At 55.5% G+C, this 11,259-nt stretch overlaps 1 protein-coding gene across 1 annotated transcript; it reads left to right on the plus strand.

Moving 5' to 3' along the window:
- Positions 1-1,408: 1,408 nt before the first annotated feature.
- JKF63_04773 (uncharacterized protein) lies at positions 1,409-10,525 on the plus strand (the record flags this gene model as incomplete). The annotated part of the gene is made up of 1 exon (XM_067900751.1): positions 1,409-10,525. The coding sequence occupies one exon, from the start codon at positions 1,409-1,411 to the stop codon at positions 10,523-10,525; it is 9,117 nt and encodes a 3,038-aa protein (XP_067756951.1).
- Positions 10,526-11,259: the final 734 nt, after the last annotated feature.

Here is an 11,259-nt window from a genome sequence, read left to right on the forward strand (position 1 = left end):
CAAGTTTTATGAAGGGGTGGAAATGGAGGCTTTGAAAGCGACCGAGCTGCTGTGTAGATGCGAGCGTTTGTGTATGCTCTCGAGAAAAGATTGATGCACTTCATACGAACTGCTAGAGGAGGACGGCAGGTAGGGATGTGTGTGCAGAGCAGGGGGGGGATGGCGAGGAGGAACGATGAAGTGTGAAGTGTGTCTATACGGACGTGTTAATGGTCTAGAGAGGAGAGAAGCAGCGATAAGATCGTTTTCCCCTGTGACTCTTTTTCTTCTAAAAAATCGTATTTGTTTCCCTTTTCCTCTCTCCTTTTCCGTATCTCTGATGGACTTTTTCCACTGTCAATACTCCAAAGCTTTGCTTGTGCTTGTTGTTGTCGGTTGTGTGCGTGTACGTCTTTTTGCGTGTTTTTTTTCTTCATATTACCTTTTATCACCGTTGGGCTTCACCGCCTCGCAGTTTTCCTGCCGTACTCCAACTTCCCATTTTTTTCCTCCATTGAGGGTCTTTTCTCCCGTATTTCCCATATATATCTATATCTATATCTATATATATATATATAGATATGTATATCTATTGCTTTCAGTGTGCCTGTCTATGCTGCCGCATCATCTTTGTCCACGTCGGGTCTGATCCTCGTGGAGGAAAGAGGAGAGAGTGGAACACGTGTTTGTTGTGACATACTCGTTGTTAAAAAGTTGCTGATATGAGTGCAAGTCGATACACACGTAAAATATGCGTGCCTGAAAGGAAAAAACGTCAAGGTGTACTACAACACACGTGAACAAATAATGGACCCGAAAAGGTTGTAGACGCGGAATTAGCAGCGTCGATAAACGGGCTCACTTACTGTCATATCCCTTAACAGATAGCACTCTTACACGCCTGTGTTCACCATACCTCTCCTTGCTGTGGAGCTCCACTGCTCTTCCAGTGAGTGTGGCTGAGTAGGACTCCTCAGAAATATGTTCGAATTAGAGTCTCCGCCATGTACCCGTCGTCTCGTGCTCATGGCGACAGCCACGCATAGGTGTCACAGTGACCTTAAAGGCTTAGCAAGTCTCCCTGTCGTCAGCTTCTGTACTTCCTTCTCTGCTCTCCCTTCTCCCGTCTGGCATTTTCGGGCTCTTCCTTTCGCTTTGCGTTGATAACGGTGTGTCCCCAATCGTGTGGTTCTTGCTTTTTGTGCATGTGTCTGTCTGTCTGTGTGTGTGTGTGTTTGTGGGCACAACTGTGAGGATTATATTGCAGCTTTACGCGATGCAGTCAGGGCTCCACTTCGACCGTGTTTGCAGCCATCTGCGTCTAAACCTGGCGGCGTTCGCTTTGTTGCGTCTCGAGAGAGCACATATCTGTGTGTGTGTGTGTGTGCGTGAACAGTAAAGGTTGCACCATTCTTTCCTTACAAACAGCATGCAGCCATCAGCTACGGCTGAGCTGCAACGGCTTTGGCTGGATGCGCGGTGCACTCCACCGGGTGCAGCGCAGCACAGCGACAAGGTGAACACTCTTCTTTCCGTCTTTGTAACGACGTTCACGTCACGCAGTTCGCCAGCATTTCGACTTCTTTTCGGTGACGGGGCTGCTTTAGTACGGCTATTATGCAGAGACTTCGCTGCCCTCGCACGCCAGTTGACACGGGAGGATGCTACATTGGCCCCTGCTTCAGCTGCGCTCGGAACCGTGCAACTCTTTGCCCAGGCCTTGCGCTTTCTCATTAATGATGACACCATTCCGAGCAATGAGGTTTGGCAGCTGGCCAGTGCTTACGAGAGCTTCGGGAGCTTCAACGTTGTCGCTCTATCTATCGTTCTTCACGACCGCCTTTTGCACGCAATCCGAACGCAAGAGAAGACCGCCGATGGGGCCGAGGTCTCAGAGACCGACCTCCTCCTCCTTCAGCTTGTGAGCACTGTCATGGCATGCAAACACACGGAGCTGACCAGGCGCTCACTGCTCGAGGCAGTTCTGCCAGAGCGTGTCACCAGCATATCTGCGACGGCAATGACGTATTTCTCTGCTCCAGAGAGGGCCGGCGTTGAGGCTGCGAAGGAAAGTAGCAGTATTCTTCACCACCAGCTGCGAAACGTGGTTCACGAGGAGACGGTGGTGGAGGTTCTGAGGGCGATGGAGGGCGCCTTGGTATCGTCTCAGCGACGTCATTCCGGCGTAGCCGCTGCGGTATGGTCTCTCAGCTGCTTTGCTTACACGCTGGACGATATCATTTATGCCAAACAGATCATCGGCTTTTCTCCCGTGGAAAGCGTGAATTTCGATGTCATCACGGCAACTGTGTTGAACTTTGAAAGGGAGACTGGCGAGGAGGGCATGCCAGCCTTACGACGCGTGGTAGAAAGTCTGCGCGTGCTGGCACTAGCAGAGCGGTGCGTCGAATCAAGCCGCCCATCAGCCAAGTCGTCTCTGCTGGGAAGCAGCTTGCTTCGCATGCTTCCCGCCTCAGTCGGCAAAATCCAGCAGCGCATTGCCGACTCCTGGGGCGTTGCTGATCGACCAGAGACTCCCCCACGCGTTCGCTGCGATAAAGCGGTGGACGCGCTGGCGCGCTTGTTCGTGCTCAGCACAACGATCCCAATGTCAGAGCTCTGTGGCGAGCAGCTTTTCGAGCTTCTATCTATGACCGGTGTCACCTCGGAGCTCCTGGCGTTCGTGCTCTCTATCTGTGCTGTCAGTATGCCGCGCTTTGAGGCGTCGAAAATGCGTTCCCTGATGGATTTTATCGGTACTCTTCCCTATCAGAAAGATGTGGCTGACTTCTTGCAGACGCTTCTCGATCATCTGCGTTCCGGCCGGCTTTGTCTGCCTGAGCAGCGGCTGACAGTGGTAGATTTCTTCACGGATTGGTGTCCCAAGACAACAACGCACGCCGCCCTCTCCGTGACGTTGGATTTCGTTGAAACCTGTGTAGACTGTATGGTGCAGCTCGCGGTCGACCCGCGCACTGGTGAGTTGGAGACCTTCGTAGAGCACTTCTCGGTCTTGGTTAAAGTCGTGCTGATGTCGAGCGAAACGGCGGAGTCGGTCCTCAACCACGATTGCTGTCTCTCTCTCCTCCAGGTTATGCTGTCAGCGCTAGACTCTGGGCAGCCTCACACCGCTGTGCTGCTCCGTGATGTCTTTGTTGGTGTGGTCCTGAAAACTAATATCCTTTGTGACGTTCTTCTGGAACTAATCGCGTCTGCCACCGACGCAGAGATGTGGACTTCGGTGGCAACGCCCCTCTTTTCCACGCTGGTGCTGTTCCTGCACTCATGCGGCCGGCACAACCGAGCGTCTTTTCCGCATAATTGCATCGAGCTTTGCCTCTCTCTCACACAGCATCTCGAGAGAAGCAGTCGGAACCCGGCAGTCGATCGACACCTGCTGGGCTGCTGTCTGAGCTTAGTTCTGACGCTTGTAAACTACAGCGATGTATGGGACCTTGTGGCGCGTACTTTGGGCACGCTGCCGGTCAGCTGTGATCACGTTCAGACTCTGATGGACCTTTGCACAGGTGTATTACGCTCCAGCGATAGTCTGGCCATCGCTGAGCGTTACTTCACCGAACCCGTTGTGTCAAAGGAGCGATGGTCAGCGCCGTGTTTTTTGCACTTTGGTCCTTTTGCAGTTATGGAGGAACCGTGCGTTGAAATGCTTTATCCAGTGAAACTGCTTGTGCGTATGGTGGACACGATGCTCAAAGAGCGGCACGCCGATGCGTCGAGTGCGATGGAGGCGATGGAGCACTTGATGCTGCACTCTGGCGTGACAGTACCCAGCTCCTACATTGCTGACTTCGTTGCAGGGTGGGATCACTTCACGTGGATTCGATGTACCTCAAATGTGTGCAATAAAAAATTGTTGCCACTTTTCTTCGCACGCGCATCAACTATAGCGGCGGTTCAGAAGGCGCAGCGCGTGTGGCTAGAGGGGCTTTCCGCTCATTCCGACGGCGAGAGAGATGTCCGCCACTACCCGGATTACATTTTTTTCGGTGAGGGTGGTGGGGCCAGGGGACTCGTGACGTGCTCTGGCGTCACTTGGCCGCCGCTGGATGCATACTGTACTGCAATGTGGGTCTACATAGATCCCGTCTCTCTCTCCAACCGATATGAGGGGCGCGTGGTGCTGTGGCAGCTCGAGTGGGATGCGATGGGGCGACACGTGTGCTTGTCTCTTGCGGTACACACTCAACGCAAGTGCTGCTTGTACCTTTGCGATATCGGCGGGGATGTGACGGTGGTTGAGCTGCCCGCACTCCCGGAGCAGCGGTGGGTTCATGTTGCCACATCACATGCTCGCGGTAGAATGTCTGTGTCACAGCTGAAAATGTATTTAAACGGTGTGGAGGTGGCGCTCAAGGGGTGCCCGTACCCCTCCGGAGGGCTTGAGGTGGCAGCTTCCGTGGCGGCACCTTTCCCATCCATGCAGAGTCGCGATTTAGTGGTCACCATTGGCTCCCCAGAGGACACCCCCGGCAACCTTGCCACACTACGATTCATCAGCTTTCAGCTTTACGGGTGCGGTGTGTCGCAATCGCAGATCGCCTCCCTTTATGCAATGGGACCGTATCCGTCGAACCAAGTGTGGGACAGCGCAGGACAGCAGGTTTATGACTTCCACGCACCCTTCTTACCCGAGGAGGTCGTGCGATCTGTGGAGGCGTCCCTGCACAGTGCTTCGCTGGAGTCCATACTGCGGGAACAGCATGTGGTACTGTTTTACCCCCCAACGCTGCGACTTATCGACGTGCACGTTTTTGCGATGGCGCAGGTCAACAGCGTCTTCGGATACTGGAACAACAAGCAGTGGGTGTTGCGAAACATCGCTGCACCGGCCATGTCTGAGCTGTATCTGCACGGGTACTACCGTCCTCCCCGAGACAGTCGCACAAACAGCATGACCGCACTACTGTGCAACGGCGCTCATTGGGAGTGGATGCGGTGGATGCGGTGCATCGCTGCGGGTGTGCTCGATGCCGAGCATGTGAGGGACTTCGCAACCGAGACAAACAACGATACTGTCTCAGAAGAGGAAACGGGGGGAAGTCTTGCAGCGGTTCAGCAGACGGCGTACCAGATGCTGCGTGTGATGAGTTTTATGAGCGGCCAGACAGGGTTGCTTCCGCGTAGCCAGCACCGGTTCATGGCGCAGTTTGCTGAGCACGTTGCATATCACCCTCAAGTGTACCTCCACAACCCCACCGCCGTAACGGAGCTACTGGGTCTCTGCCTGCAAACAGTGCGCTACCGCGACCAGCACGGGCATGCCGTACATGGGCAGCTGCTCTGGAACCTGCTGCCGCTAGAGCACATATTTTTTAACTGGCGTTTGCTTTCAAATCTATCAGCTGACACCTGGATAACAGCCATGGAGACGTTGCAGCAGCTGGTGTCATTGTCAAACCCGTTAGCCGGGCTCAACGCGGCGCGCTTTCTGGCCGCTGACTTCGTAAACGGATTTGTTTTTGGTCTGCTGCGCGAGTACGTGCCGTTTCCACGGCTTGCAATGGCGATCGAGCTGGTGAAGTGTGTGCTTCTCACCAGCTACGGGAGGGATGAGTTGATGGAGCGAGTTCTCATGGCGGCGTTGATGACCCTACCAGGGCCCAGCCAATGCGGACCGAGCCTCACGATGGAGAGCTTTTTGGGCAGCAAGTTGCCTAGCACGTCATTCGTGTACCTCGTGCTCGTTCGCAATATGCTTCTTCGTTGTCTCAACGAGGTACTGGAGATGACATTGAATGACGGCACTGACGCTTTTCTCAGCACGTTCGTCTCGGTTGTGCCGGACTGGTGGTTCACAACGATGCTCTCCGGCAACTCCCACCCCGTCAGTGTCGCACTGACGCTGCGACTTTTTGTGATGTGTTTTCTGAACTCGAAGCGTTTCCGTGAAGCGTGCTCAGTGACCAAGGCTGAGTGCATCTCGAGGGCAATGGAGCCGCATTGCCACCAACGCGAGCTGATGGACATCCTCGTGCAGGGGTACATGGGCCGCCTATGGGTCATAAGCTCGTCTAATTCGGGTTACACCACCGCGGGGTGGAGTGGAAAAACAGAAATGCAAGGGCTTCTGACGGTTATCTTGCATGTTCTCAAGTCCCAGTGCCAGTTGCTTTTGCGCGCCACTCCCGTGACGTCGGAGGAAGTGACTGTTCGCGGCTACTTCAGTAGTGCCTCCGTGGAGGTCACCGGTACCTTGGCAGAGAATATTTCGCTAGCGGCGAGTCGTTGGAGACGTCTTAGACTCGTACTCGCAGCGCTGCGCCGCATGAGGAAGGCCATTGGCGATGAAAAAGGGGTGAAAGTTGGCGCCTCAGTGGCGTCCTCGCTGGCGGTGGCGCAGTACACAGCTCCTGTCGCTGCGCTAAAGAATTTGGTGTGCGAGGTGGTTCACTGGCTCGCCAAAACCTACCCCATCTCGATGTCGCTCGGGAAGTCTCTCTACCAGAGTAATAAAGCGGCTAACCTGATTGATTTGCTCATGTGGCCAGTGCTGGTGGCTCTCTCTCCGAAAGAACATGTTGCTATGCAGCCGGGGGTGAACGTGGATGCACTAGGCAGAGGTGTTCGGGAAGACGACGGTGCAACGTTGTCCGTTAGCGGTGCCTCCACTGACGCGGACGCGGACGAGGAGGAGTGGGAGGTGCTGCCAGAACCGACGACGTACGAGGCGCGCAGCTTCGGTTTGGACTTGATGGGCCCGTCGGAGGAGATGGAGAGCGTGTACAACGCATGCAAGACCCTGTTCTTCACGCACGCTACATCTATGGTGTCGAGCACAGACTTTGTCGCCACTGCTAGCGGCGGCATAACGATGAGCAGGTACGTTTTGGCACTCCACCGTGCGCTCTCGGCAGAGGTCACGGGTGTCGGTAACCGTGCTGAGGATGCTCGCAAGGCTTTTCTCTCATTTGTATGGCTCAAGGCCTCGGAGCATGCCATTGAGTGCGCATGCGACGGCAGCACCGCGGCGGTTAAGCGCAACACCATCGAGCTGGGCAAATACGTTCTGCAGCGTCTCGTCAGCGGCGGTGCCGTTCCGCCAGCGGCGGTCGGATTCTTCTACCAATTTTTGCTCACTCGGTGGAAGTGCAACGCCGAGGTTGTAAAGGTCGCGCGAACGGCACTGTTTGAGTGGTTCGTGTACGTGACGAGTGCCTCGTTTTATAGGCTAGACGCTTCCAAGGTAGGCGTGGTTGTTGACATGGCCTACAGCTGCGCGGACACGCTCTTCTCTTCCCCTATGCCGGGAATAAAGCTCCTGAGGGTCGTTGTTGGTCGGCTTTTTCAGGTGACGTTGTGTGTCTGGGGCAGCACTGATGACGATGGACATCCAAGCATTCACAAAATGGTGATGTTGTGGGAGGCGGTGTTGTTGGCGAACCAGAAGAACGCTCTTATGAGTTCTCTCTTCGTTTGTGCCTCGCCGGCGGTGGACGCATTTCACGGGGGGTTCGATCTTCTGCTGCCTCCCATTGCATCTCCAGAGGCCTTTGCAGTTTGGATACGCCAGCACCTAGCCGACGTCGGGCAGCTGCTTCAGTCTTTTATGGGATTGTCGTACGAGTTTGTTATGGCGAGGCCTGACGAGCACCTGCGCCTGAGCAGACGCTACACCACCGCTTGCCTCACCGAATGGGGGCGCCGAGGACGTCACGTGGCAGCCATGGTCGCTGCGCACTGGAAGCTATGGGAGGGCACCTTCCTGACAACGACATTTGTGGACCCAGCACTGCTGGCGTCTCCAGCAAGTCGTTACCCTTACTTCTCAGTGATCAACGGTTGCGGTGCTGTCGGCGATGCCGAAGGCACTTTGTGCAGCGAGTGGTCGATGGAGGACAACGGAGCTGTCAGTCGATGTTGCCGCCACGTCTCAGAAAACGTCGACGAGGTCACCAGTGACCCGCTCAGCTTTTACATTCGGTACGCTCCACCAGCGTGCTTACCTCTGCAACAGCAGGAGGCGCGGGACCCAGCTGGGACGCTGCGTCCCAATGCTCACGCAGTGATAGCGAAAGTCGCCGGTCATGGCGCTGGTGGGTCGGTGGTGTTTGTGAGCAACGCTTATCTCGTGCTCGGCACAGAAAGTTACATCAGCACCTGCGTTCTCACACGGCAGGAGCTCATCATCATCAGCTGCAGCGCAGTGACCCCATCCGGCGATTTTTTCGCGGAGAAAGTGCGGGTGCACACCGCTTCGCAGAGGTCCTACGCCAAATCATCTCGGCTTCAGCAGGCCTTCCGGCTCTTCTTGTCGGGTGATGACAAGGGCAGCGGCAGCACATCGTCGCAGGCAGCTTTCCGGTACTCGCAGTACTACCGCCAGTTGCGAACTGAATCTGCCAAAGGAAGCAACGCATTAGTATGGCGCTTCCCACTCGGTAGTATCACGTCTGTCCATCAGCGCCTCTTCCAGCACCTTTCCGCTGGGCTGGAGGTGGTGCTGGAGTCGGGCAAGTGCGTGTTTCTCGTTTTATTGGACGGCGAGTTGTCCTTCTCAAAGGCATGCCGCGATCGGCTCTTCGCGTGTTTTGAAAGTAACACGGATCCTCTTTTGTCAGGCATTGCGGCATACTCCTTCAATGAGAAGCTGGCCAGGCTCAGCATTTGGACGCGGCGATGGGTGCGGAGGGAGTGCAGCAACTACATGTACCTGCGTGTTCTAAACGACGCGGCGTCGCGGACAACATCCAACTTGGGCCAGTATCCCGTAATGCCGTGGGTCCTGAGTCGCTACACCGAAAACACACTCAACCTTGAGGACGCAAGTGCGTATCGAGACCTCAGTAAACCCGTAGGTGCGCTGAATGAGGTGAATGCGAGACAGCTCCGAGAACGCTACATGGATTGGATCGCTTCCGACCCAGTCGCAGATTCGCCGTATCACCACGGAACGCACTATAGCACTGCTGCCATAGTCTTGTATTACCTCATTCGCCTACAGCCGTTCACCTCTCGCGCTATCCGCTTCCAGGGCGGCAGGCTGGACATCGCCGATCGGCTCTTCCACAGCGTCGCAGAGGCGTGGGCGAATGGCAGGGGGCTCAGCAGGGGAGATGTCAAGGAGCTCATTCCTCAATTTTTTCGCGTGTCAGAGTTCTTGGAAAATCGTAACCAGGTGCCTTTAGGCACCCGAAGCGACGGGGTGGTGCTGGACGATGTGGAGCTGCCGCCCTGGTGTGGGGGGAGTGCGGCAACGTTCGTGTACATGAATGCGCTGTCTCTGGAGAGCGAGATTGTGAGTCGACATTTGCATCGGTGGATCGACCTCATCTTCGGCTGCAAGCAAGTCGGGCAGGGGGCTGTGGAGGCGCTCAACGTCTTCAGTCCTCTTTCTTACAAAGAAGGAGTCGACCGCGCTATCAACAACGCCGCCACGGAGGAGGAGCGCAAGTCCATTGTCGCTTCTGTGGACAACTTTGGCCAGACGCCGCTACAACTGTTCAGCAAAGAGGCGCACGCGGCCCGTAGGGATGCGCAGCAGGTGCGTTCCACGCAGGCGTACATGGTAGCGGCCGCCGCGGACGTCACAACGCAGCCATGTCGGTGTGCGCAAGTAGTGGGGAGGGCAGAGGGCGGCATTTCCGCCGCACTATTTGCGGATGACACATGTTTCATGTGCGATGAGGTGAGCACCGCGGTTTTGGCAAAGGCGGTGCATCTTCTCTCTTACGATCGAGACATGGACTGCATTATCTGCACAGCTGCGCGAGGGCACCGGGTGTTGGCGACGATTCAACCAGTGTTGTCCTCGGGTACCGGGGGCGTACGCTGTCTGTGCGCTTCCGCGCGTGGCAGTATAGTGTGCGTGGGCACGGATTCAGGCAAGGTGATCGTTTACAGCCGCGAAAGCACCCAGATCCGTTTCTCTCTTGTTGCGGTGCTGGACTGTGTTGCTGCAGTGCTACGGGAAGCAGGTCCGGTGTCGAGTCTGCACCTTTTAGAAGAAGGCAACTTGCTAGTGGCGTACGAGAAGGAGTCGGCGGTGTCTGGCTGGCGTCTCTCCGTCTTATCCACCACCTTCACCTTCGCCACCTCCTTCTCCACCCAAGTTGACAGCACCCCCGTCAAGGCTATTTCCTTCGATAGTCACACTGGGTTGTATTACGCCGCCAAGGCGAAATCCATCGTCATTTTTTCCGCTGCTGGTGTGATGCTCACACAGCTAAACATGGTCGCGCTCCTCATGTCTGCCGCCCCCGATTACTCCACGCGAATGGTCAATTCGTGCATCACAGCGCTTCTGTTTGCGAACTGCTCCTCTTTTGCTTTCACGAATATAATCCTTCTGGGGCACTCCAACGGTACCGTCTCCCTGTGGTCCGTGGTGGCTTCTCAGACGGTCTCAGGTGACTCCCCGCCCCCCCAGGCGCCGCTCTGGTCATTTCAGTTTCTTCACGATGTGGTCTTTGACGCCCCCGTAGCCTGTCTGGTGGCCTCCGCAGGTGAGCTAAGTTTTGTGGCGGTTCTCGCGAACCGCACGGCCCATTACATCCGCTTTCCTGAATCGGAGCACGAGGGCTTCTAGATCCAATTTCTCACTGACACACACACACACACACACACACACACACACACACACACACTCACACACACAGACACGCGCGCTCCCGATGGACAGGAACGCGTGCGAGTACGAAGGAACACGTACTAACAGACGTTTTCCACAGCTGAAGCGGTGCTCGATGCCTTCCTCGGATGCTCTGTTTGCTTTTTTAACCGTTGTGCGAGTTTTTTTTTTTGTGTTCCGATGGGAAAGTTGTTTCTCCCATCCAATAGTTTCGTTTCATCCCAATTGCAGACACCTGCGCGACAGTGCTTACATCCCTGCCCTTCTCTACACTAACGCAAGATCGGGTACCCTGTCGCAAAGGCGACTGGCACTGCATATCATATCCGCAAAATGTCTAGAACCCATACTCCCCGTGGTGAGAGTCCACCCGACCGACCCCGGAGGCGGCCTCCTCAGCCCTGCCTGCCCCTCATGCCGGTGCAGTGAACGCCTCCCTTGTGAAACCTGATTCTTTCATTTCACTCAGTAATCCACTGAAAAAAATTGTTTTTTTCGAGTGAGGTGAACCATGTCCGCATGGGCTGTTCTGATATGACGATGTCTCCTCCCTACGGTTACCCAGCCCAATTGTGCACTTCTCCCACTATCTACTATCCTCGTATCTTCCATACCGTGGTCTCCTCGCCCGCTGACCATCTGCTCTTGTTCTGCACATCGCTCCCTGAAGATCGAGAGAAAGAGTAGCTTTG

The sequence above is a fragment of the Porcisia hertigi genome, chromosome 23 (genome assembly GCF_017918235.1).
Source record: "Porcisia hertigi strain C119 chromosome 23, whole genome shotgun sequence".
Classification (NCBI taxonomy): Eukaryota; Euglenozoa; class Kinetoplastea; order Trypanosomatida; family Trypanosomatidae; genus Porcisia; species Porcisia hertigi.